This window comes from Myxocyprinus asiaticus, chromosome 1 (genome assembly GCF_019703515.2).
Source record: "Myxocyprinus asiaticus isolate MX2 ecotype Aquarium Trade chromosome 1, UBuf_Myxa_2, whole genome shotgun sequence".
In the NCBI taxonomy this organism is placed as follows: Eukaryota; Metazoa; Chordata; class Actinopteri; order Cypriniformes; family Catostomidae; genus Myxocyprinus; species Myxocyprinus asiaticus.
Window position 1 is genome coordinate 65,766,684 of NC_059344.1, and position 23,849 is coordinate 65,790,532.

General features: G+C 38.9%; 1 protein-coding gene across 1 annotated transcript in view; it reads right to left on the bottom strand.

The window, feature by feature from the left end:
• Positions 1-20,163, bottom strand: part of LOC127443084 (probable E3 ubiquitin-protein ligase HECTD4) — a 101,553-nt gene extending 81,390 nt beyond the window's left edge. The window contains exons 1-4 of the mRNA XM_051701584.1: positions 19,832-20,163; positions 6,016-6,608; positions 990-1,079; positions 379-506 (exon numbers count right to left, since the gene is read on the bottom strand). Of these exons, the coding sequence (XP_051557544.1) occupies positions 379-506; positions 990-1,079; positions 6,016-6,608; positions 19,832-19,978 (958 nt within the window). The 5' untranslated portion in view covers positions 19,979-20,163. The remainder of the gene's footprint in view (positions 1-378; positions 507-989; positions 1,080-6,015; positions 6,609-19,831) is intronic.
• Between the last annotated feature and the right edge of the window lie 3,686 nt (positions 20,164-23,849).

The window sequence follows — 23,849 nt, forward strand, 5'->3', positions numbered from 1 at the left end:
ACTGCTGGACCATGGGTAATGTAGTTGTTTACCAGGAATTCCGCAATCAAATCAGATTTTTAAACAATGAAGTGCAAATTAGGCAGATGGATGGCTTCAACTGAAGAAGTTCTCATCGAAAAATCAATTAGTCAATGGAAAAAATGAATGGGAATTTTACTTCCGGAACCACACTGTTGCGCTCTACTCACGGTTCCAACACTTTTTGACCAACCAAATGCCATGACTTTTCCATGACTTCACCTTTCCAGTCATTTGGGATTGCTGGATACAGCTTTGTAATACTCATCTTGACTCAGATTGAATCGTTAATGGTGACGATTTTCATTTTTGGGTGAGCTATCCCTTGAAGTATGTTAAAAAGTAAACATTCCATACCTTTACTGTCGGCTCCTGGTGCACTGCTCTCTGGGGTGGGCAACATGTCCTCAAAGCCCCACGACACACTGTGTTTTCCACCTAGTAAACATGACGGTGAGCCTGGACCTCCCTCAAGAAGCAGCAATCTGTGAAGGAGAGAACACAACTCAACTTCAGACTTCCTTACACATTTACACACAATACATTTTTATATAGAACCCCCACAAATATTTGGACTTGTCTATATTATATAATCTATCAACCAATAATGCTTACTAAAACAAACAAGGACCCTCCCCGTAATACCACCTGCCTCTGACTAACAAGTAGCAAATCATGTTTATGGCTGTGGCGTAAGGGGGAGAGTCCTTTGAGATGCCCCGCCCAAACTTTGTTTCAATAGAAAATACGTCAACACTGAAAATAAAACTCATGAAGTGAATTCACAGGCTCTTTACAGCAATGCTGCAGAAAATATTACAGCTAAAACAAAAAACTTTGGCCTCACAAATCGACTAGTTGGTTAATGGATGACTTGTGGACAATCCTGACCTCCCTAAAGGTCACTCTGTTAAATATGAAATTGGACAGTTTACAGAAAATGAAATGGTACGGCTGTTACATCTCACCTATAGAGAACATCAGCCACTGGCAGCTGGCCCAGATCAGTCTGTTTCTGCAGCAGGTGAACAGTATGGATGAATGTTTTGAGGGAACCCCTACAAACACAGACAGAGAACAATAGTACACACTGAGCAAACTTAAAATAACTCATTAACATTTTAAAAGCAACTACACTAGACAACATACTTCATGCAAAGATAGTCTCTTCATTGCCTGGTATGGTAATGGTATCGGGACATCCCTAAAAATGCTTTAATAGGGTCTTTAAAGCTTTTAAGTTTTATTTTTTCTGAAATTCTTATCAACAGTTTTTTTCATGAAAATGGTGTCTAAATACATAATTTAATAAAATGAAAGTAAAACACTTAATTTTCAACATAATACTGTATTATTTTCATCAAATGAAGTGCTTATGTACAGAATCTCACACCACAATCCAAAATATAACACATTTATTTAATTTTTTTTTTAAAAAGATGTGAGAGCGTCACAGATGTGAGATATTGTATACATTTAATATAATTATTATTGATTTATTATTAGCAGCAGTAGTAGTAGTAGTATTACAGTGAACATTACATCACTATTCAGAAGTTATACAATATATTTCTGTTCCACTTTTTTTCATTTAAACTGAGCTTTTATTTTGCCGGAAGCTTTTGTTTTGACGTAAAGCCCTTTCCATTTCTGTGTGTTTTTCACGGTGGTTTCTTACTCCTAGAAAAGCAGGTCACTACGTGACCCAATGTGATTATTAAACAGCAAAACGCTGCTTTTTAATTAAGTAAATATAAAGTATGTATGCGCCCAGCGCAACAAAGTGAATTAGTGCTCTGCTCACTGTCATCCGCTACAGAGCGCGCTCCAATCATTCACAAGCGCTCAGCACATGCAAACTAAATATTTATTAGGACTCAGTACTGCCAGACACCTCACGATATGATACAAATCACGATACATATGTTGCGATACATCACAATATCATTGTTCGATTTCCTAATGATTCACATGCTCTCAATTTCATTCCAATTCATATTGGTATATTTCAGTTATGTCCATTTTTGCTTTCAAGTTAAAGAAATTTGTCCTATTTACAAGTATTAACATCAATACAGAACACATGCTAAAACCTGGTACTGTCTCTTTAAGGACAGGGACTTTAAGGGATAGTTCACCCTAAAATGAAAATGATTTATTCACCCTCATGATATCCCAGGTGTGTATGACTTTCTTTCTTCACCAAAACACATTTTAAGAAAAACAGAAAAATATCTTAGCTCAGTAGGTCCTTAAAATGCAAGTGAATGGAGATTTCTCTTTTGACGCACCAAAAATCACAGACAGTCAGCATGAACTTACCCATACGAACCCAGCTGTTAAATTCATGTCTTCTAAAGTGACACGAACGCTTTTGGTGTGAAAAAGATATTTAAGTACTTTTTTAAACTCTAAATCATGCTTCCGGTCGGCAGCGGTATGCCTGTGTGATGTAATCGCATTGGCATTTGAAATGCACAAGAACTGACGCATGTGCAACACAGCCGGAAGAGCAGCGCTGTTTACGAGTGAGGAGGAGGAACGCTGTACAGAAGCTTGATTGATTTTGGTTTAGACTGTATCTGTTTCTTTACTCACAATGGTGCGTTTGTGTGCTCATCCTGGATGTCTCAACCGAGTAGAAAACGTGAGATTACGTCCGTAACATGCCAACGCGAATTCGTCACGCGAGGGACTGCTTGGACTCCACCCTCTCGTGAAGCCTAACAGAAGCGATGCTTTAGTTTAAAAGTACTTAAATATTGATCTTTTTTCGCATCAAAAGTGATTGTATCCCTTTAGAACACATGAATTTAACCGCTGGAGTCGTATCGATAACATTTATGCTGACTGTCTGTGATTTTTAGAGTTTCAAAAGAGAAATCTCCTTTCACTTGCATTTTAAGGACCTACTGAGCTGAGACATTTTTCTTCAAATGTGTTCTGATGAAGAAAGAAAGTCATACACACCTGGGATATCATGAGGGTGAGTAAATGAGAGAATTTTCATTTTTGGGTGAACTATCCCTTTAACGCAAATGGAGTCGAATGTGCGATTAGAATTAAATGTTTTTGTTGTTGTTATCTTATCAACATCTAACTGTAAAGACAAAAGAGGGAATTATAAGAGACATTATAAATGACAAATGGATTACGTGGATCTCATCTTTGGACACACAGTACAAGGCAAACCAAACACGCAGTGAAAGAATGCTGAACTCGGTGCTGAACTGGTGAGTGAAATCTGCAATATTACCAGACAGTCACTAATTTTAAGTCGCATATGTGAGTGATACTGTATACTCTCATTGTAAAGTGCTGCGCATAAAATACTGGTTTTTGGAATTTAAGAATCGATATCATCAAATGAAGATCTCGGTTAGTCGGAAAATCAATATTTTTGCACAACCCTGGTGTTAAACACATGAGAGAGGACCAGCGTGTCCACAAGAGAAACGGGCTCAGTTTCAGTCTCTCATGCCTCATATAAGCGTCTCTGACTGCATTGAGAAATGCCGCTCTGAGTTTGTACTTATTTCGACGACCTGCTTCGTCTTTATTGAACTGTTGGACATGACATGAGTGCAGAAATAGTTTCATAAAAATATCGATACAGGGATCTAAAGTATTGACACAATATCGTGAGAAAAGTATCATGATTCATTGATATTTGTTTATTTATTTATATTTTATTTTCTCCCCTTTTCACTCCAAATTTGGAATGCCCAATTCCCAATGCGCTCTAGGTCCTCGTGGTGGTGTAGTGACTCGCCTCAATCCGGGTGGCGGAGGACGAATCTCAGTTGCCTCCGCGTCTGAGACCGTCAATCCGCACATCTTATCACGTGGCTTGAGCGCGTTACCGTTATAGCGCGTGTGGAGGCTTCACGCTAATCTCCGCAGCATCCACGCACAACTCACCACGCGCCCCACCGAGAGCGAGAACCACATTATAGTGACCACGAGGAGGTTACCCCATGTGACTCTACCCTCCCTAGCAACCGGGCCAATTTGGTCGCTTAGGAGACCTGGCTGGAGTCACTCAGCACACCCTGGATTCGAACTCGCGACTCCAGGCGTGGTTGTCAGTGTCTTTACTTGCTGAGCTACTGGCACCGCCCTAATATTTATCCCATTAAATCACAGCCTTTGTGGTTTACTAATCCCACTAAGACCTAACGTGATTTTAATTTGTGAGCTGAATGTTTACGCAATGACATTCGTAGGTCAGATGGTATCGATTTTTGCTATCAGAGCATTTTTACGAGGATGAGTACAAGTAAATGAGCGCCGTATCAGACCCGATTCTGATACCAATATCTGCATCAGTACTTGGGTTGTAACCACTGATATATAATATAGTATTTTACTTTATTAACTTTAATAAAATCACTTCCAGCCAGCAGTCGATGCATCAGTGACGCAAGCACAATGGCACTTTCACGTGAGAAATCGGAAGTTCATGCTTCTTATACAACAGAGGAACGTACGTCACATGAGAGTTAGTTAATTTCAAACAGCATCCTAGCGATCAATTTGTTTCTTACTCTAACCTATAGATTTGCTTAAGAAGACATTAACTGATCAACTGGAGTTGTGTGGATTACTTTTATGCTGCCTAAATATGACTTTTGGACCATCAAATGGCACTCATTTACTTGCATTGTATGGACAAAAAGAGCTGAAATGGGCTTATAGAAATCTTCACTTCAGTTCTGCTGAAGAATGAAAGTCATACACATCTGGGATGGCTTAAAGGTAAGTAAATCATGAGAGAATTTTCATTTTTGGGTGAACTAACCCTTTAAGTTGACGCATGTTTGCTTTGAGGTCATCTATATGTTGGTGTACTCTTAAATGTTGAGAAAAATCACTTTTAGCATATTTTAAATCTAGTCTTTCTCTTCCAGGAAAACAGTCAGAGCAAAAATATTGATGACTCAACTTTACACAGATTTTTGTCCAAACAATCAGTCTCTATTACAAGAATGTCCCAGCGCCATAGTCGCCATTTCTTATTTGGGTGCTGTAAACATGAGTTTATCAATGATTTGAGAGTGAATTGAACAAAAGTTTCAGTCAGTTCATCACACAAAGATCCCGCTTACACCTGGTACTAAGATGCCTTTTGGGTGATCCAATCATATGTAGTCAGCGCCAAAACGTTTTGTGATCGGATCACAAAAACCACTTCGAAGGTAGTAAAAATAGCATGTGACCACACACACGATGTGTAAACACTAATCCGTCCTGAATGTGTGTGATCGAAACACCAGAGACGCATCTTAATACCTGGTGTTAACAGGGTCAGAGTGATCGTATGACTTGAAAGTCTTGGAATATAGTCGTATCGACTACTATTTTTTATTTATTTTTTTCAAACTTTTTGGAGCTTGATAGACCTGAGTCACTATTCACTTTCATCATATGGTGAAATTTTACTTTCTTTTTTCTGTTTCCACAGAAGAAAGTCACATGGGTTTGAAACATTATGAGGCTCAGTAAATGATGACACAGTTTTAATTTTAGTGTGAACTATGTATTTAATTAGCAATGATAAAGGCGGGGGGCCTGGGTAGCTCAGCGAGTACTGATGCTAACCAAATTGGCCCGGTTGCTAGGGAGGGTAGTCACATGCTGTAACCTCCTCGTGGTCACGATTAGTGGTTCTCGCTCTTAATGGGACGCGTGGTAAGTTGTGCGTGGATCGTGGAGAGTAGCATGAGCCTCCACATGCTGTGAGTCTCCGCAGTGTCGTGCACAACGAGCCACGTGATAAGATGTGCGGACTGACGGTCTCAGAAGAGGAGGCAACTGAGACTTGTCCTCTGCCAACCGGATTGAGGCGAGTAACCGCGCCACCACGAGGACCTACTAAGTAGTGGGAATTGGGCATTCCAAATTGGGAGAAAAGGCGATAAAAAATAAAAAATAAATAAAAAACAATGATAAATGCTTTGAGCTGCACAGGAACTGTCAGACTTCTGTACTCACCTCGCACATGCGAGAGCCACTAATGCAGCCGCTGCGTTCTGTCTCTGCTGCTGGGTGAGTAGCGGTCGTTCCTCCGGTGTACTCTTTAGTTCCCCGCTCCCCTCCAACCAGGAGCACAGTAACCTCTCCAGGCCGTTGAGACAGTCTGCAGGCTCCTTGCCAAGGCTGAGCGGCTGGCAGTCGCGCAAACAGGCGAGCAGGACCTCGGCAGTCACGCCACAGAGCGAGGGGTCGTGTCGGGTTTGCGACTGCAGAAGAGGAAAGACTAACAGTAGGCCAACGCGTGAGGTAAACGGTGCCTGATCGGAGCCCGTGGGCATCGGCGGGTGATGAGGGTGGTGGTGATGTTGCAGGAAGCCCTGTCGCTTCAGGAGAGCCAGCGTCTCATCATCAGCGCCTCCGCTACTCCCTGGCACCCCACCTTCATGCTCCTGCTGCTCTTCCAGGGCGAGCTGTCGCTGTGCACCCCACAGTCCACGCAGCGCATTGAGACGGTATTCCAGCAGTCTGGCGTAGGCGTTGCTCTGGTTCCCACAGACGGCTCGCAAGCGCTCAGCTAACTCCACTGGATTCTTGGTTTCAAAGGTCAAAATCTGTAAGAGCACAGAATTCAATCACATTAATAAAAACTCTGGGATTGAAAAATACCTGAATGACAATAGTAATGGTTGATAATTTACATACATTTTTCTTATACTTTTAATTTCTTTTTTTTGTGAATTTTTCCCCTTTTTCTCCCAATTTGGAATACCCAATTCCCAATGCGCTTTAAAGTCCTTGTGGTCGCATAGTGATTCGCCTCAGTCCGGGTGGCGGAGGACGAATCCCAGTTGCCTCCGCGTCTGAGACCATCAACCCGAGCATCTTTTCACGTGGCTTGTTCAGCGTGTTGCCACGGAGACACAGCGCGTGGAGGCTTCACGCCATCCACCGTGGCAACCACGCTAAACTCACTACGCACCCCACCGAGAACGAATCACATTATAGCAACCATGATGTGGTTGCCCCATGTGACTTTACCCTCCCTAGCAACCGGGCCAATTTGGTTGCTTAGGAGACCTGGCTGGAGTCACTCAGCACGCCCTGGGTTTCAAACCAGCGAACTAGTTAACTCCAGGGGTGGTAGCCAGCGTATTTTACCACTGAGCTACCCTAACTGCTGTTAAATACATACATTAAAATTCGAGCACCATTTACTTCATATGTATCTTCTTTATTTTAATTTTTTGTTTTGTTGCTTGTAATTTGTTTGTCAATTTATTATGATTTCTTGTATTTAATAATTACTAGGGATGCACTAATTTCACCATTTTTGATATGGATACTGATTATTAGCAGAACTATAGGCCAATAATGATATCTAGCCACTTACCTTATTTTGTGATCAGATCAATGTTTTGCTTAGGAATTATGCTTTAAAAATACACAGAGGTACAAAGTGTATTTTAAAACATTTAAAACATTTTTGCCTTATGTTTTTGCAGTTCTAAACAATAATAGTCTCATTGTACATATTATGATACAACATTACAAATTCATACTATGCATTTTTAACATGTTTTATATTTCATTTATTTTGGTAGGTACTGTATTCCTTCATGTTACTCACAGAAAAAAATTATAAACTTTATGCAACTCAATACATTTACGTAATTACAAATAAACCATAGTTTTTTGTATCAATGTTTGCATAATTTTAAATGTGTTTAACAGCAGAATTTCTGATAAGGATCTACACTACCCATGACACTGAAAAGAAACAATTCGCCAATCAGAGAATCACTGGAAACAATGCACACTGAAAAATCTCTGAAGCGACTATCCACTCCCATGATGCACTGTGAATGACTCAATCGAGTCGGTACCTGTATGTGTATATGACTGTATTTGTCAACTTTGTGACAGGGTCTCAGCACAATTTTCATTATTATTTTTTGGAACCCAATAAGTGAACATTAAGTTACCAAGAAATTACAGTATAATGGAAATATACTTTTGTATAATATTAACAACAACAACAACAACAACTATTATTATTGTTATTATTATTAATATAAAACAGTAAAAAAAAAAAAAATAATTAACCTGCATGCAGGCCTATATTTTGGAAGAAGCTTTTATTTTGGTGGTACACTGAAGGAAAACTAAACTGTTTGTTGTAGAGTTGACAAAGGAATAGTTCACCCAAAAATGAAAATTCTCTTATTATTTACTCACCCTCGTGCCATCCTTGATGTGTATGACTTACTTTCTTCTGTAGAACACAAATGAAGATTTTTAAAAGAATATTTCAGCTCTGTAGGTCCATACAATGCAAGTGAATGGTGATCAGACCTTTGAAGCTCCAAAAATCACACAAAGAAAACATAAAAGTAATCCATACGACTCCAGTGGTTTAATCCATGTCTTCAGAAGTGATAACGTGTGGATGAGAAACAGAACAATATTTAAGTCCTTTTTTACTCTAAATCTCCACTTTCACTTTCAGATGTGAAAGTGAAACTAAACATGCACCACATGTGACTTTCAGAAGTGAAAGTGAAGATTTAAAGTAAAAAAAGGACTTAAATTTTGATCTGTTTCTCATCCACACCTATTATTTCGTTTCTCAATACAATAATTTAACCACTGGGGTCATATGGATTACTTTTATGTTTCCTTTTTTTGTGATTTTTGGAGCTACAATGGTCTGATCACCATTCACTTGCATTGTATGGACCTACAGAGCTGAGATATTCTTCTAAAAATCTTCATTTGTGTTTTGCAGAAGAAAACGTCATACACATCTGGGATGGCATGAGGGTGAATAAATGATATGATAATTTTCATTTTTGGGTGAACTATTCCTTTAATGTAGAGAAATACTCTCACACACCCTTCTGTGCACAAAGACCTGGTGTTATGAGGTTGGGTCATTATCAAAATATGGTGACATGTCCATTGACTTTTCAGTCATGAGAAAGATTTCAAATAGTCAAGAAATCCCATTTAAAAGGTGTCCTTTTAAATCCTAACCTTTTATTAAATAATATAAAATTGTTTGACTATATATTGTTTACACATTTTAAAGTCAAAGTTCAGAGGAAGAAGAGGCTGCTCAAATGTGAATACAGTGATTTTTCCACCATGTTGAAAAATGTATTAATTAACATTTTAAGTTTAATTTTTTCACGTGATCCATTTAAATGTCACTGACATTACATTGTTTAAATGTTCTTGTGAAAGATTTTCATTGAAAACAAAATGATTTAATTGTGCGATATATTGATTTTAGTCTGATTAGTGGTGTATGTTTTGTGATGCTATTGACACCATCTTACAAAATGCATCTTTTAAGAGAATTTGTAACTGGTCTTATCGTCACTGGTGTTACAACAACCCTTGTTTCATTCTTAAAACAGAATTATATAATATAATAAAGAATAACAGTCAAGGGGGGCCTGGGTAGCTCAGCGAGTATTGACGCTGACTACCACCCCTGGAGTCATGAATTCGAGTCCAGGGTGTGCTGAGTGACTCCAGCCAGGTCTCCAAAGCAACCAAATTGGCCCGGTTGCTAGGGAAGGTAGAGTCACATGGGGTAACCTCCTCGTGGTTGTGATTAGTGGTTCTCGCTCTCAATGGGGCGTGTGGTAAGTTGTGCGTGGATTGCAGAGAGTAGCATGAGCCTCCACATGCTGTGAGTCTCCGCGGTGTCATGCACAGCGAGCCACATGATAAGATGCATGGATTGACGTCTCAGAAGCGGAGGCAACTGAGACTTGTCCTCCACCACCCGGATTGAGGCGAGTAACCGCGCCACCACGAGGACCTACTAAGTAGTGGGAATTGGGCATTCCAAATTGGGGAGAAAAAGGGGATTTAAAACAAAAAAATAAAATAAAAAATAACAGTTGTCCTCAATGAATAAAAATTATGTCAAGATGGTAAAAAAATGTTATGGGCAAAACTGAACAGAATTTAACATTTAAATATTTTTTAAGTCGGAAATGTGTACGAGAAAAGGCTTGTTTTCTATTTAAGACTTTCACTGGAATTAAATGTAAATTTTGCTGATGCATCCAACAGACTAGTATATAGGCTGCACATGTTTTTATCAAGTATTCAGACCCTTTCATTTTTTTTCCACATTTTGTTATGTTGCAACCTTAATATAAAATGTTCAATCTACACTCCAACTAACAAAGCATAAACCAGATTTTTCATAACATTGAAAATGTATTAAAAAGAAAAAACAGAAATAATCACATTGACATAAGTATTCAGACCCTTAACTCAGTACTTAGTTGAAGCACCATTGGCAGCGATTACAGCCTCAATTCTTTTTAGGGATGATGCAACAAGCTTTGCACACCTGGATTTGGGGATTTTCTGCCATTCTTCTCTGCAGATCCTCTCAAGCTATGTCAGGTTGGATGGGGACTGTCGGTGGACAGCCATTTTCAGGTCTCTCCAGAGATATTTGATTGGGTTCAAGTTCGGTCTCTGGCTGGGCCACTCAAGGACATTCACAGAGCTGCCCCTAAGTCACTCTTGCGTTGTCTTGGCTGTGTGCTTAGGGTCATTGTCCTGTTGGAAGGTGAAGCTTCAGCCCAGTCTGAGGTTCTGAGCACTCTGGACCAGGTTTTCATTATGGATCTCTCTGTATTTAGCTGTGTTCAGATTTCCTTCAACCCTGACCAGTCCCCCAGTCCCTGCCACAGAAAAACACCCCCACAGCATGATGCTACCACCACCATGCTTCACCGTTGGGATGGTATTGTACAGGTGATGAGCGGTGCCTGGTTTCCTCCAGACATGATGCTTGGAATTGAGGCCATGCAGTTCAATCTTCATTTCATCAGACCAGAGTATCTTGTTTCTCACAGCCTGAAGAGGCTTCCATGTGGCCACTCTGCCATAAAGTCCAGATCGGTGGAGTGTTGCAGTGATGGTTGTCCTTCTGCAAGTTTCTCCCATCTCCACACATGATCTCTTGAGCTCAATCAGAGTGACCATTGGGTTCTTGGTCACTTCTCTTACCAAGGCCCTTTTCCCCCGATTGCTCAGTTTGGCTGGGTGGTCAGCTCTAGGAAGAGTCCTGGTTGTTCCAAACTTCTTTCATTTAAGAATTATGGAGGCCACTGTGCTCTTGGGAACCTTCAATGCAGCCAAAATGTTTTTTGTAGCCTTCCCCAGATCTGTGCCTCAACACGATCCTGTCTCTGAGCTCTGCAGGCAGTTCCTTTGACCTCATGGCTTAGTTTTTGCTCTGATATGCATTTTTAGCTGTGAGACCATATATAGACAGGTGAGTGCCTTTCCAAATCATGTCCAATCAATTTAATTTGCCACAGGTGGAATCCAATCAAAGTGTAGAAACATCTCAAAGTCTGAATACTTTCTGAATGCACTGTACTTGTTTTTTGTTATTCCTATTAAATAATGTGTCTAGATGTGTAGTTTTTGTTTCTTTACACATAAGAGTACTCACAATCAATTCCACACACTGAGTTATAGATATTCTATATGGTATCGGATCCAGGGATGGGCAAGAACGTTTCCAGTGTAGCCAGTACCACTGCGTACGATGAATAACAGCACTGAATCGCTTTAGTTTGCACACACCATTTTGTTGGGCATAAGCCCAAAATGTTGATGATCAAGTCTTCACAGCCAAATAATGATTCAAAGAGCTGTTTATTCTTTAATAAGAACAGCAACACCCTGGACAAAGTTTAAGCCCTCTATAAGACTTACTTCACGTGCAACTTCCTGAAGTACAAGTTCAAGAGTATGATTGCAACAATACAGATACAATGAGTGTGGGCTTACTTCTCTCAGCCGTGCCTGAACACCAGACAAACGGCCTGACATGTTACTACGACCGTCAAAACAGTGCCTCTGAAGATGACAGATTGGAATGTTGATTCTCAAAAACAGGTCCTCCACACTTATCGAACAATGTCTCTGCAGTAGTGTCAGTGCATTTATAAAATCCTAAATAAATAAAAAATCAGTGTGACTCAAGATTAGTCAACATACTGAAGACTGCAAGAAAACTGCTCTGAAGTGCTGATGTCTGTTTGTTCAATCTGCTGTCAGTCCATAGAAATCACCGCCTGAGGGTTTTTTTCTCTTTTTTTTTTCTCTGAACAGAGTGCGCAAACTGGGCAATAATCTCGTTCTGGATTGTGTTGCTCATCCAGTTGTCTCTTCTCATCACCCACTCTCTTTCCATCTGTAGACTGTAGGTCCGTTCCAGCATCAACTCCTACAGCACACCATCACGAGTGGTGTCACCTCTAAAAGATAGACCCTTTTGTAGTCCAGGAAGTATTCTGAAAGCGTCTTTGTGAATTGGTGATTTTTTGTGAAAAGTAAATTTTGATATGGCTTTACGCCAGTTGGAAAACCCTCTGTCCACAAAAAGCCTATCCATATGCCCTTGCTGGTCAGGATACGTTAAGTTTTTGCTCTACGGCTTGGCGGAATGCAAAGCAAAAACACGCAGTCCATCTTCACATCATAGTGTAGCCACCTCCACTTGTCAAACCATTGTGACTGAAAAGAACGGGAAAATGTTTCGTCTCCAAAATGTTTGCTTGGAAAATCATGGTTACGTGGCTGACAGCACTGTGTTAATGTTCCTACCCCTCCTGATTTTGCTGAGGTGTTGCTGAGATTCGCAGAGGGCCCAGGCTTAGGTGTTGACATAGTGCTGCTGGTGCTAGCGTTAACATCTCGTTCACTTGCTGATCAGAGTAAGCAGCTCGATGAGGTGCTGGAAGTGAGACCATCAACAACAAAAGTGCTTCTGTTTTCAGACTCGGATTCGTTTTTAGACTTGCTTTTTTTAGAATCTGAAGGATTTTTAAAGAAATCAGATATTCATTTTTGACTCGTCATTTAGGCTAGTAAGCTCAAGCTGTTGTGTAGTTCCGAGCTTCTCATTTGAATATTCTAATTTTAGCATAGTCACGTCACTCATGTAAGATCTGAAATTGAAATATACAGTCAAAGTCAGAGTTTACATACACCTTTGCCAAATACATTTAAACTCAAGATTTTCACAATTCCTGACATTCATACGTAGAAAACATTCCCTGTCTTAGGTCAGTTAGGATCACTACTTTATTTTAAGAATGTGAAATGTCAGAATAATAGTAGAGAGAATGATTTATTTCAGCTTTTATTTCATTCATCACATTCCCAGTGGGTCAGAAGTTTACATACACTGTGTTAGTATTTAGTAGCATTGCCTTTAAATTGTTTAACTTGGGTCAAACGTTTTGGGTAGCCTTCCACAAGCTTCTCACAATAAGTTGCTGGAATTTTGGCCCATTCCTCCAGACAGAACTGGTGTAACTGAGTCAGGTTTGTAGGCCTCCTTGCTCACACACGCTTTTTCAGTTCTGCCCACAATTTTTTTTATCGGATTGAGGTCAGGGCTTTGTGATGGCCACATCAATATCTTGACTTTGATGTCCTTAAGCCATTTTGCCACAACTTTGGAGGCATGCTTGGGGTCGTTGTCATTTTAGAAGACCCATTTGCGACCGAGCTTTAACTTCCTGGCTGATGTCTTGAGATGTTGCTTCAATAAATCCACATAATTCCTTTCTCATGAAGGAAAATCTATTGTGTGAAGTGCACCAGTCCCTCCTGCAGCAAAGCACCCCCACAACATGATGCTGCCACCCCCATGCTTCATGGTTGGGATTGTATTCTTCGGCTTGCAAGCCTCACTCTTTTTCCTCCAAACATAATGATGGTCATTATGGCCAAAACGTTCCATTTTTGTTTCATCAGACCAGAGGAAATTTCTCCAAAATGTAAGATCTTTGTCCCCATGTACACTTGCAAAATGTAGTCAGGCTTTTTTATGGCAGTTTTGGAGCAGTGGCTCCTTCCTTGCTGAGCAGCCTTTCAGGTTATGTCGATATAGGACTCGTTTACTGTGGATATAGATACTTGTCTACCTGTTTCCTCCAGCATCTTCACAAGGACCTTTGCTGTTGTTCTGGGATTGATTTGCACTTTTCACACCTAACTATGTTCATCTATAGGAGACAGAATGTGTCTCCTTCCTGAGCGGTATGATGGCTGTGTGGTCCCATGGTGTTTATACTTGTGTACTATTGTTTGTACAGATGAACGTGGTACTTTCAGGTTTGGAAATTGCTCCCAAGGATGAAACAGACTTGTGGAGGTCCACAATTTTTCTTGGCTGATTTATTTTGATTTTCCCATGATGTCAAGTAAAGAGGCACTGAGTTAGAAGGTAGGCCTTAAAATACATCCACAGGTACACCTCCTATCAGAAGCTAATTGGCTAACTGTCTAAAGGCTTGACATAATTTTCTGGAATTTTCCAAGCTGCTTAAAGGCACAGTTAATTTAGTGTATGTAAACATCTGACTCACTGAAATTGTGATATAGTCAATTAAAACTGAAACAATCTGTCTGTAAACAATTGTTGGAAAAACTACTCATGTCCTGCACAAAGTAGATGTCCTAAACGACTTGCCAAAACTATAGTTTGCTAATATTAAATCTGTGGAGTGGTTAAAAAATTTGTTTTAATGACATCAACCTACGTGTGTAGACAACATATAAAAATGAATTAACTTTAGAATAATTTTATGAATATAGGTGGAAAATCAAAAACATGTTGAAAAACAAATCTTTATTTCAAGTTGTGTCAAGTTCCAATGCAGTTAAACTGCCGTCCGCAGTGGGGTGATGCAGCACCCTCCACGCCCCTAGTTCCTGTGGCCTTGGTTATAACAGCCTATGACAATAAATAGACACTGGAAAAACGAGACGCAATGCAGCAGCCAAAGACATATGTCATATACAGCTCTGGAAGAAAATAAGAGACCACTGCAAAATTATCAGTTTTTCTGGATTTACTATTTATTGGTATGTGTTTGAGTAAAATTAAAATTTTTGTTTTATTCTATAAAGTACTGACAACATTTCTCCCAAATTCCAAATAAATATTATCCAAAAATAATATTGTCACTTAGAGCATTTATTTGCAGAAAATGACAACTGGTCAAAATAAAATAAAAAATGCAGTGGTTTCAGACCTGGAATAATGCAAATAAAACAAGTTCATATTCATTTTTAAACAACACAATACTAATATTTTAACTTCGGAAGTGTTCAGAAATCAATATTTGGTGGAATAATCCTGATTTTCAATCACAGCTTCTTGGCATGCTCTCTACCAGTCTTTCACATTGCTGTTGGGTGACTTTATGCCACTCCTGGCGCAAAAATTCAAGATCATCACCGATCCTCCACCAAATTTCACAGTGGGTGCGAGACACTGTGGCTTGAAAGCCTCTCCAGGTCTCCATCTAACCATTAGACGACCAGGTGGAGGATCAGAGATGATCTGGGGGTGCTTCAGCAAGGCTGGAATCAGGCAGATTCGTCTTTGTAAAGAACGCATGAATCAAGCCACGTACAAGGTTATCCTGGAAGAAAACTTGCTTCCTTCTGCTCTGACAATGTTCCTCAACTCTGAGGATTGGTTTTTCCAGAAGGACAATGCTCCATGCCACACAGCCAGGTCAATCAAGGTGTGGATGGAGGACCAGAGGATCAAGACCCTGTCATGGCCAGCCCAATCTCCAGACCTGAACCCCATTGAAAACCTCTGGATTGTGATCAAGAGGAAGATGGATGGACACAAGCCATCATACAAAGCCGAGCTGCTTGAATTTTTGTGCCAGGAGTGGCATAAAGTCACCCAACAGAAATGTGAAAGACTGGTAGAGAGCATGCCAAGACGCATGAAAGCTGTGATTGAAAATCAGGTTTATTTCACCAAATATTTATTTCTGAACTCTTCTTAAGTTAAAACATTATTATTGTGTTGTTTAAAAATGAACATGAACTTGTTTTCTTTGCATTATTCAAGGTTTTTTGTTATTTTGACTAGTTATAAATGCTCTAAATGACAAAATTTTTATTTGGAATTTGGGAGAAATGTTGTCAGTACTTTATAGAATAAAACAAAAATATTAATTTTACTCAAATACATACCTATATATAATAAATCCAGAGAAACTGATAATTTTGCAGTGGTCTCTTAATTTTTTCCAGAGCTGTATGTACATACTGTATATGTAAATGCCTATGCCACCCTTCGAGTAAAAAAATTTACTTTGGGTACTCGAGTAGACAAAATTACCAAAAAAGCCCATCCCTGAAAATAAACAGTAACAAATTATCTGCGAAAATATCGGCTGCAATTCCATTATCTGCGCGATAATAATATTTCAATTTTCCAGGTTATCTGCCAATAACATATCGGCTGCCGATATATCGTGCATTCCTAAATAAAAGTATCCATAAGACTCCAGTGTTTAAATCCATGTCTTCTGAAGCGATATGATAGGTGTGGGTGAGAAACAGATCAATATTTAAGTCCTTTTTTCCTATAAATTCTCCTCCCTGCCCAGTAGGTGGCGATATGCATGAAGAATGAAAATCAGCAAAAACAGAAGAATGTAAAAGTGGTGAATTGTAGTAAAAAGGTCTTAAATGTTGATCTGTTTCTCACCCACACCTATCATATTGCTTCTGAAGACATGGATTAAACCACTGGAGTCGTATGGATTACTTTTAATCATCCTTTAGGTGCTTTTGGAGCTTCAAAGATTTGGCACCCATTCACTTGCATTGTGAGGACCTACAGAGCTGAGATATCCTTCTAAAAAAAATCTTAATTTGTGTTCTGCTGAAGAAAGTAAGTCATGCACATCTGGGATGGCATGAGGGTGAATAAATGATGAGAATTTTCATTTTTGGGTGAACTATCCCTTTAATATGATGTTTCAGATTTATCACATTGCAATAGAAAAAACAAAACATTTGTCCACAATTGCAATTTTATTCGTTTGACCGAATTGCGGGGCCTAGTTTTGGTTACTTACATATACAACTAGAATGAACTGACAATTATGTTTATTTTTTTTCAAAATCAATAGTGACCCTCCTAATCCACCCACTGTCTATGCCATTATTTTTAATAAAGGTGGAAATACGTTACAGAAATACATATACATGTACAAAAACCTCCCTTTTTTGCACTTTAGCTGCTGATAGAAGAAACAAGTAATTAAAGCATGCATTACAGGCAGTGTTGAGTAAGTTACTCAAAAATAATAATCCACTACAAATTACTAATTACTTCTCTTAATGTAATCAGATTACTTTACTAATTACATCATTGGACAAGTAATCACATTACTAATTACTTTAATTTTACATTACTTTCAAAAACATTTTTCCTTTCAACATATTCAAAATAATGCCTCTTCTTCCTCCTTGTTCATTGTTGTACATAAGTCATACACTCAGCACCTCCCTCGCATTACTCATTATATTACAGACCTCACTCATTACAGGTCTATAATTCATGCTTTAAGATAATTCTACATAAAAAATATTATTTCAAAAACATGCATAACGCTAATAATGTACTTAAGAGTAATTAGATGAATTAAAAGTCAGTAACTGTAATCTGATTACAATAATTTAAAATGTAATCCATTACTTTGCCACTAACAGTGTTGGGTAAGTTACTCCAAAAAAGTAATAAATTACTAACTACTAATTACATCTTCTACAATGTAATTAGATTAATGTACTAATTACTCTGTCTGAAAAAAAATTGCATTACTTATTACTAATTACTTTCTAAAACCCTTATAAACCTCGACCAGATGAAAAATACAAGGATAGACATAAAACAGTTATTTTAATTCTTTCAAATAAATCATATAAAATAAAATAAATTATTCATGAACTGGCCAAAGAATTTAACCCTTGTGCGACCTTCGGGACATTTTTGTCTTTTTCATTTTTGTTTTTTCTTTCATTTTGGCTGTGTTAATGCGAACGGCATAAATTTTGCCAAAGGTGTGTATTTTTGGGGGGAATTTTGAAATTTCAACCTCAGTTCCTATAATACATCTATAATACACAAAATAATCACTCTCAGAACCTTCAGGACAAAAATGTCCCCATTGAAACCCATTAAAACTGCAATATTTAATCCCAGAGCCATTAAAGCATAAAATCATGAATTCTATGATATTATGCTTTTATTCCAGAGCCCTGGCTTCAAAATGTTCATTTTTAATATTTTCCACCAGATGGTGCCATTTTTCTCATGTTTAGCCTATGGAGCAAATACATGCTTTTTACCTATTTTCTGTTTGCTGTATTATAGGTACTGCAGGCCAATTGAATACATGATGCAGCTAAAATTGTGTGGGTGTGCTGGTATGGATGTATTGAGAAATGTGTGTGTGTAAAAAACAACAGTGGCATTATGTAAACAAACTGGCATTTAAAAGGTTAAAATCCTGAAAATGACAATATTTGGTAGTTATGATCAGGACTGATGTTGGCTAAAAAATGAACTCATTGAAAGTGGAAAATAATATTAATACATAATATTTTTATGGCAGTTTTTTGAGGTGGATGTTTTTTGTTCTCTAAAGGCCCAGGTATGCTTTCCGTCTCGCGCACAGTTGTGTGCGCACAGCTTTGAAAGTATACCTCGCGCGAATGGACGCGTTCGACACATGCGCAGTACAATTGCTTTGTTATACGCTATCAGATGTTAGAGGGCACACCGTGTTGTGTCATTTACAGGACATCCGCTCTGAGGGATAAAGAAGAAGAAAAACTGATGATCTGCCATTAGAGGAAGCAAGAACAAAATCAACAACGAAACGATGGAGAAGGATATGTTCTTCGACTACCGCTTGACAGTACAACTGTGCGTACTGCCACCTAGTGGACTCTTCTATCTCAACAGTCAATCCTGCGCATGCACGTTTGTCCACGCGGACAGAAAAATCTGGCCGCTCGCGGACACTGTGCGCGGACACTCCTGATGACGAAAATGACATCATGCAGACTGTGCGCGGACCGTGGACAGGCGAAGTATACTTTGGGCTTAAGAACCACAGGGTAACTTTTTTTATTGATGCACAAGGGTTAAGGGGGCAGCGTTAAATTAGAAAACATACATTTTAACATTAGACGCTAAATTTCAATTTTAAAATCACTTTTGTTTTATATAAAATTGTTCTTTAGTCTATACAGTATTTAACACAACTACATCAGAAGTAACTGTAATTAAATTACTGAACAATTAAGAGTAATCCCTTACTTTTTTCAATGAAAATGACTTACTAAGCAACACTGGCCACTAAAACATGGAATGTGTTACTTTAAAACTGTAGAATTATTGCAATGCATTTGTGCACGGTACATTGCGAGGAGACTAACAATAATCCAATATTGACCGCTGTAATTGTACTATTAATATCATTTTACCGTCAAAAACACCGACTTAGCATGTGTGCTAAGCTAAGCTAACGCGTCAAACCCCCAGAATGCCCCAAAGCACAAAACCTGCCGGAAAGATCACAATAACAAGCTCAAGACGGCGTGTCACGTTAATAAACCTCGTTAACGTTACCGGAGCTTAGTCGGTATTTGTTGACGTTTGTGTGTATTTGATGCAGCTCGAAACGGTGCTCGCGTGCTAGTAAACAAACATCACTGACAGGCGCACAATGCATGTTCTAAAACACTTAAATACATTATTTACTTTTAGAATGACGATCAAAACACGTTATTTATTTCGCTTGCCTTCCAAAACGCTCGTATTGGCCGAATATTTCGGAGTCCCTGCGCCGAGTTAGCTTGACACCACGATTAACTAGTTGAAGTTGACAGATAATCTCACAGATCACAATACAGATGATCGTTTAAACGAATGCACGGGATAAATACACACCTCCTGCTCACATTCCCCTTGTTCGGACAGCCCGATCTCGCTGGGCAACTCTGCCAGGTCCGTGACCCGAATGAGTCCATCGTGAAGGAAAATCGTCTCTTCTTTCACTGACAGCCACTGGGAAGAATCCACGGCACCGGATCCCATCTCTCTCTCCGCCGAGAAACAGGACAAAGTGGTCAAACATCAAAATTTCAGTGCGCGATGGTGTCCGATATTCAGCATGAGCCGGCGACAAACGCTCTAGTGCCAGTAAAAACGCATCATCAGTGCGCGTCAGATGTACGACGCCCATGCGAGGCCTCGCGGAGCTCTTCGGTTACCGCTGCAGATCGATTCGGCAGCAGCCGCACATTTCAATGGACTCGGGTGTTTTCGGAGACTCGGGTGTTTTCGGAGAGGTAGGTGTGACACGGGGACTCGGGTGTTTTCGGAGACTCGGGTGTTTTCGGAGAGGTAGGTGTGACACGGGAACTCGGGTGTTTTCGGAGAGGTAGGTGTGACACGGGAACTCGGGTATTTTCGGAGACTCGGGTGTTTTCGGAAAGGTAGGTGTGACACGGGGACTCGGGTGTTTTCGGAGACTCGGGTGTTTTCGGAGAGGCAGGTGTGATACGGGGATTCGGGTGTTTTCGGAGAGGTGGGTGTGACACGGGCACAAATGTATGTATTTCCTCTGTAGTTCGGCGTAAACTTGCCACAGTTGCATCCATCTTAAATTTGGTATTTTAATGTACTCGAGTCATTCCATAAAAGCAGTAATCAGAATTCTGATATATGGAAATTCATTTGTTAAACATATACAGTATATAAATTAAATGTTCATATATGGTTTTCACCTATACAAAGAAGTGACATACTTGTACATACATGGAACATATTTTAAAAAATACTACAAAACCATTTTCATATATGTAATATTTAAACAAATACTATCACGTACATTCTGTATGTGCTCATATGAACTTGTATGAAAAATGTTTTTTTTATACTTTTGTGTATTGTATTTTTTTTATATATATAATTTAAAAAACCTATATAAGTTCATATATGTCCATATATCTGATTTCTGTATGGGATTTGTGTCTACAACCAGTGTTGGGTAAGTAACTCTAAGAAAATAATTAATTACTAACTACTAATTACATCTTCTACAATGTAATTAGATTACTGTATGTGACGAGGAGGAGGGCGGGGCCGGGCCGTGACTACGTACGCCTGGCCCCCAATTGGGCTAATCAGCCGAGGAGAGGGATAAGTGCAGCGGGACGCAGCAGTTTGAGAGAGAGAGCAACATGCAACTGCAGTGTGTGCATTTATGTTTTGTGTCTTTTTGTTTTCATGAAACATTATTTTGACGGTTCTGCTGGATCCCGCCTCCTCCTTTCCCAGCCATAACCGTGTTACATTGGGTGCCGAAACCCAGGAAGGAGGAGGGATGCGCTGTCCTGGAGTCCTCGCCACTACCAGCCAACCCAAAGGAGCAGCCGCGGACGTCCGCCGGGGGACGGAGGAGTCGCTGCCAGCCGCCTGGAGCGGTGGAGCCGCTGCCAGGGGCGGAGTTCCCTACCGGCCGCCAAAAGGCGCAGGGGCGTTCCATCCGCCAGGGGTCGAAGGACTGCTCCGGTCCGCCCGGGGAGGAGCGGCTGTCGTCCGCCAGAGGTTGGGGAGTGGCTGAGGGCCGGGCGAAAGCGTCTCTGGGTGCCGGCGAGCCAGGTTATTCCTCTCTCTCTCTCTCGCTGTCGCTCCACTTTGCCCTTTCCCTATCCTCTCCTCTTTTTATTTTTATTTTTTTTTAACATTAGACGTTAAATTTCGATTTTAAATAAAGGAACGTATTTATAGCTGCAGTTTACGCATTCATTACCTAAAAATGAAATGAAAATAAATAAATATAAAAAGTGGTTATTAAAATAATTCATACATTATTATATATTACAAATATTATTTCATGTGATGATGGTGTATTTTATGCACATTTCAAAGCAGTAGCCTATATGCACTTTTGCATGTCCATTTTACATGATAGGCACATACTGTATATATAATATGTATGTTCATATATGCTTTGCACTAATATAAAAGTCACAGTACATGCAACATATATTTCAAAATACAGAAAATGGCCGTTTTCATATATGTAACATATAATCTCCCAAATACATTGAATTTGAACTTGTACATGCTCAAATGTATAAATTACAGGCCCATAAAAAGTATGTTCATAAATGGCCATATCTGAGTTCTGTATAGGGTTTGTGTCTATAACATTTGATGAAGTGCATTAAACACAAAAGCGTATTTTGCGAGCTTATATATTGTCATTAAAAAAATAATTTAAATTTATAAAAAAGGATATTTAAAAATCAAATAAAGCTTAAACATTGTTATTAAAATAATTATTTATATAATTTATATGTAATTCGATTACAAATATTATTTCATGTGATAATGGTGTATTTTATCCATATTTCAAACATGTCCATTTTACATAATGGGCACATAATATGCGTGTTCATACATTTTTCACTGATATAAAAAGTTACATTGTACATGTATGCAAAAATTTCAAAATACCACAGAGAATGGCCGTTTTTGTACAAAATATATGAAAAATACAAAATACAAAAAATACAAAACAGTGGAATGTGTGTATTATACAAATACATGATTATCTAAATACGGTATATATGGCCATATAACCAAATCTCTGTATGGGTGACATTAACACTGAAACTTTGTCATGATAAAATGTGTATTGGTTTTCTCATTCACACTACATACTGTAAGTCACGTTTATATAAACACATTAATTTGATTAAAACAGGATCATTTATGTGTTGATTTAACACAACTTTAATTTAATCACATGATGAAGAGGAAGTGACATCATTTGAGTTTTCACGTACAAAATTTGACAAGATCCATCAAGCATAATGTACCCACTCTGTCACATAAAACAGACAGGGGGGGACAAAAAACAGTTTATTTACTGTTCTGCTAAAAGCCATAGACTCTTTAATGTTAATGATAGGAGGCCATAAACCTGATAACAGGGAGCATATGGTTTTAATAGTTCAGAAATAGTTCAGAATACCCCAACAGACAAGTATTCATATTAATTTGGCTTGAAATAGCAAGGGTATGGTGGTACTGCAATTTTTTAAATGTTTAAGATTAACAGTACTATGACTGAACAGAAAACAGAAAAAGCATGTTGAATGGCATGATCCGGCCGACAATTAGATTTTAAAATAAAGCTAGAACTTAATCTGGATGTCAGAGCTTTAGAAGGGTGTTTGGATAGGTCCTGAAACTGGTTTTGTACTTTATTACTGCCTTCTGTTCTAATAAAACCATGCCATCACCTAATGGAGAAATACTCTATCACACTTTAGCAATGGGATATAGGATTACCTGAGATGCACCTACTTACAAAACAAAGTTTTACTTTATATAACAGTGTTTCCCAAAGGTTGTCCTCAAAGAGACTGAGATTACAATGCTGTTTTAGACACACACACACACAAAAAAAACATTATAGTTATTAATAAATGGTCAAAAATATTCAATATAATATATATGTAAAATAGTGGAGTCTCAGAGAGCAAGGGTGTGGATCCAAACATTTTCTCTCAGGGGTCACCCATGAACCCCCATATAGTGTTTATTTTATCTGTCAAAAGGCCTCCTATGTCCCATACATATATATTATGAATGTAAAAATATTTCAACACAAAAACTGGACTCAGCTTCAAAAAGAACGGTTGATCGTATCTTTTAATATTCATGTTCAAGTGCCCCCGACTGATGAAATATTTGACTCTTTTGGTAGAAGATCCCTCAGACCCCATTACTTTGGCTGTCTCTAGGCCCACAATGTCCTAATCCCTGCCCAGTTTTGAAGAGACTTTATTGACTTTATTGATTTTTTTTATTTTTTTTATTTTTTTTTACAAATGCTGCCAAAATGGCAAGTTATAAAACCATCATAGCCATATGACTACTGACACCATGT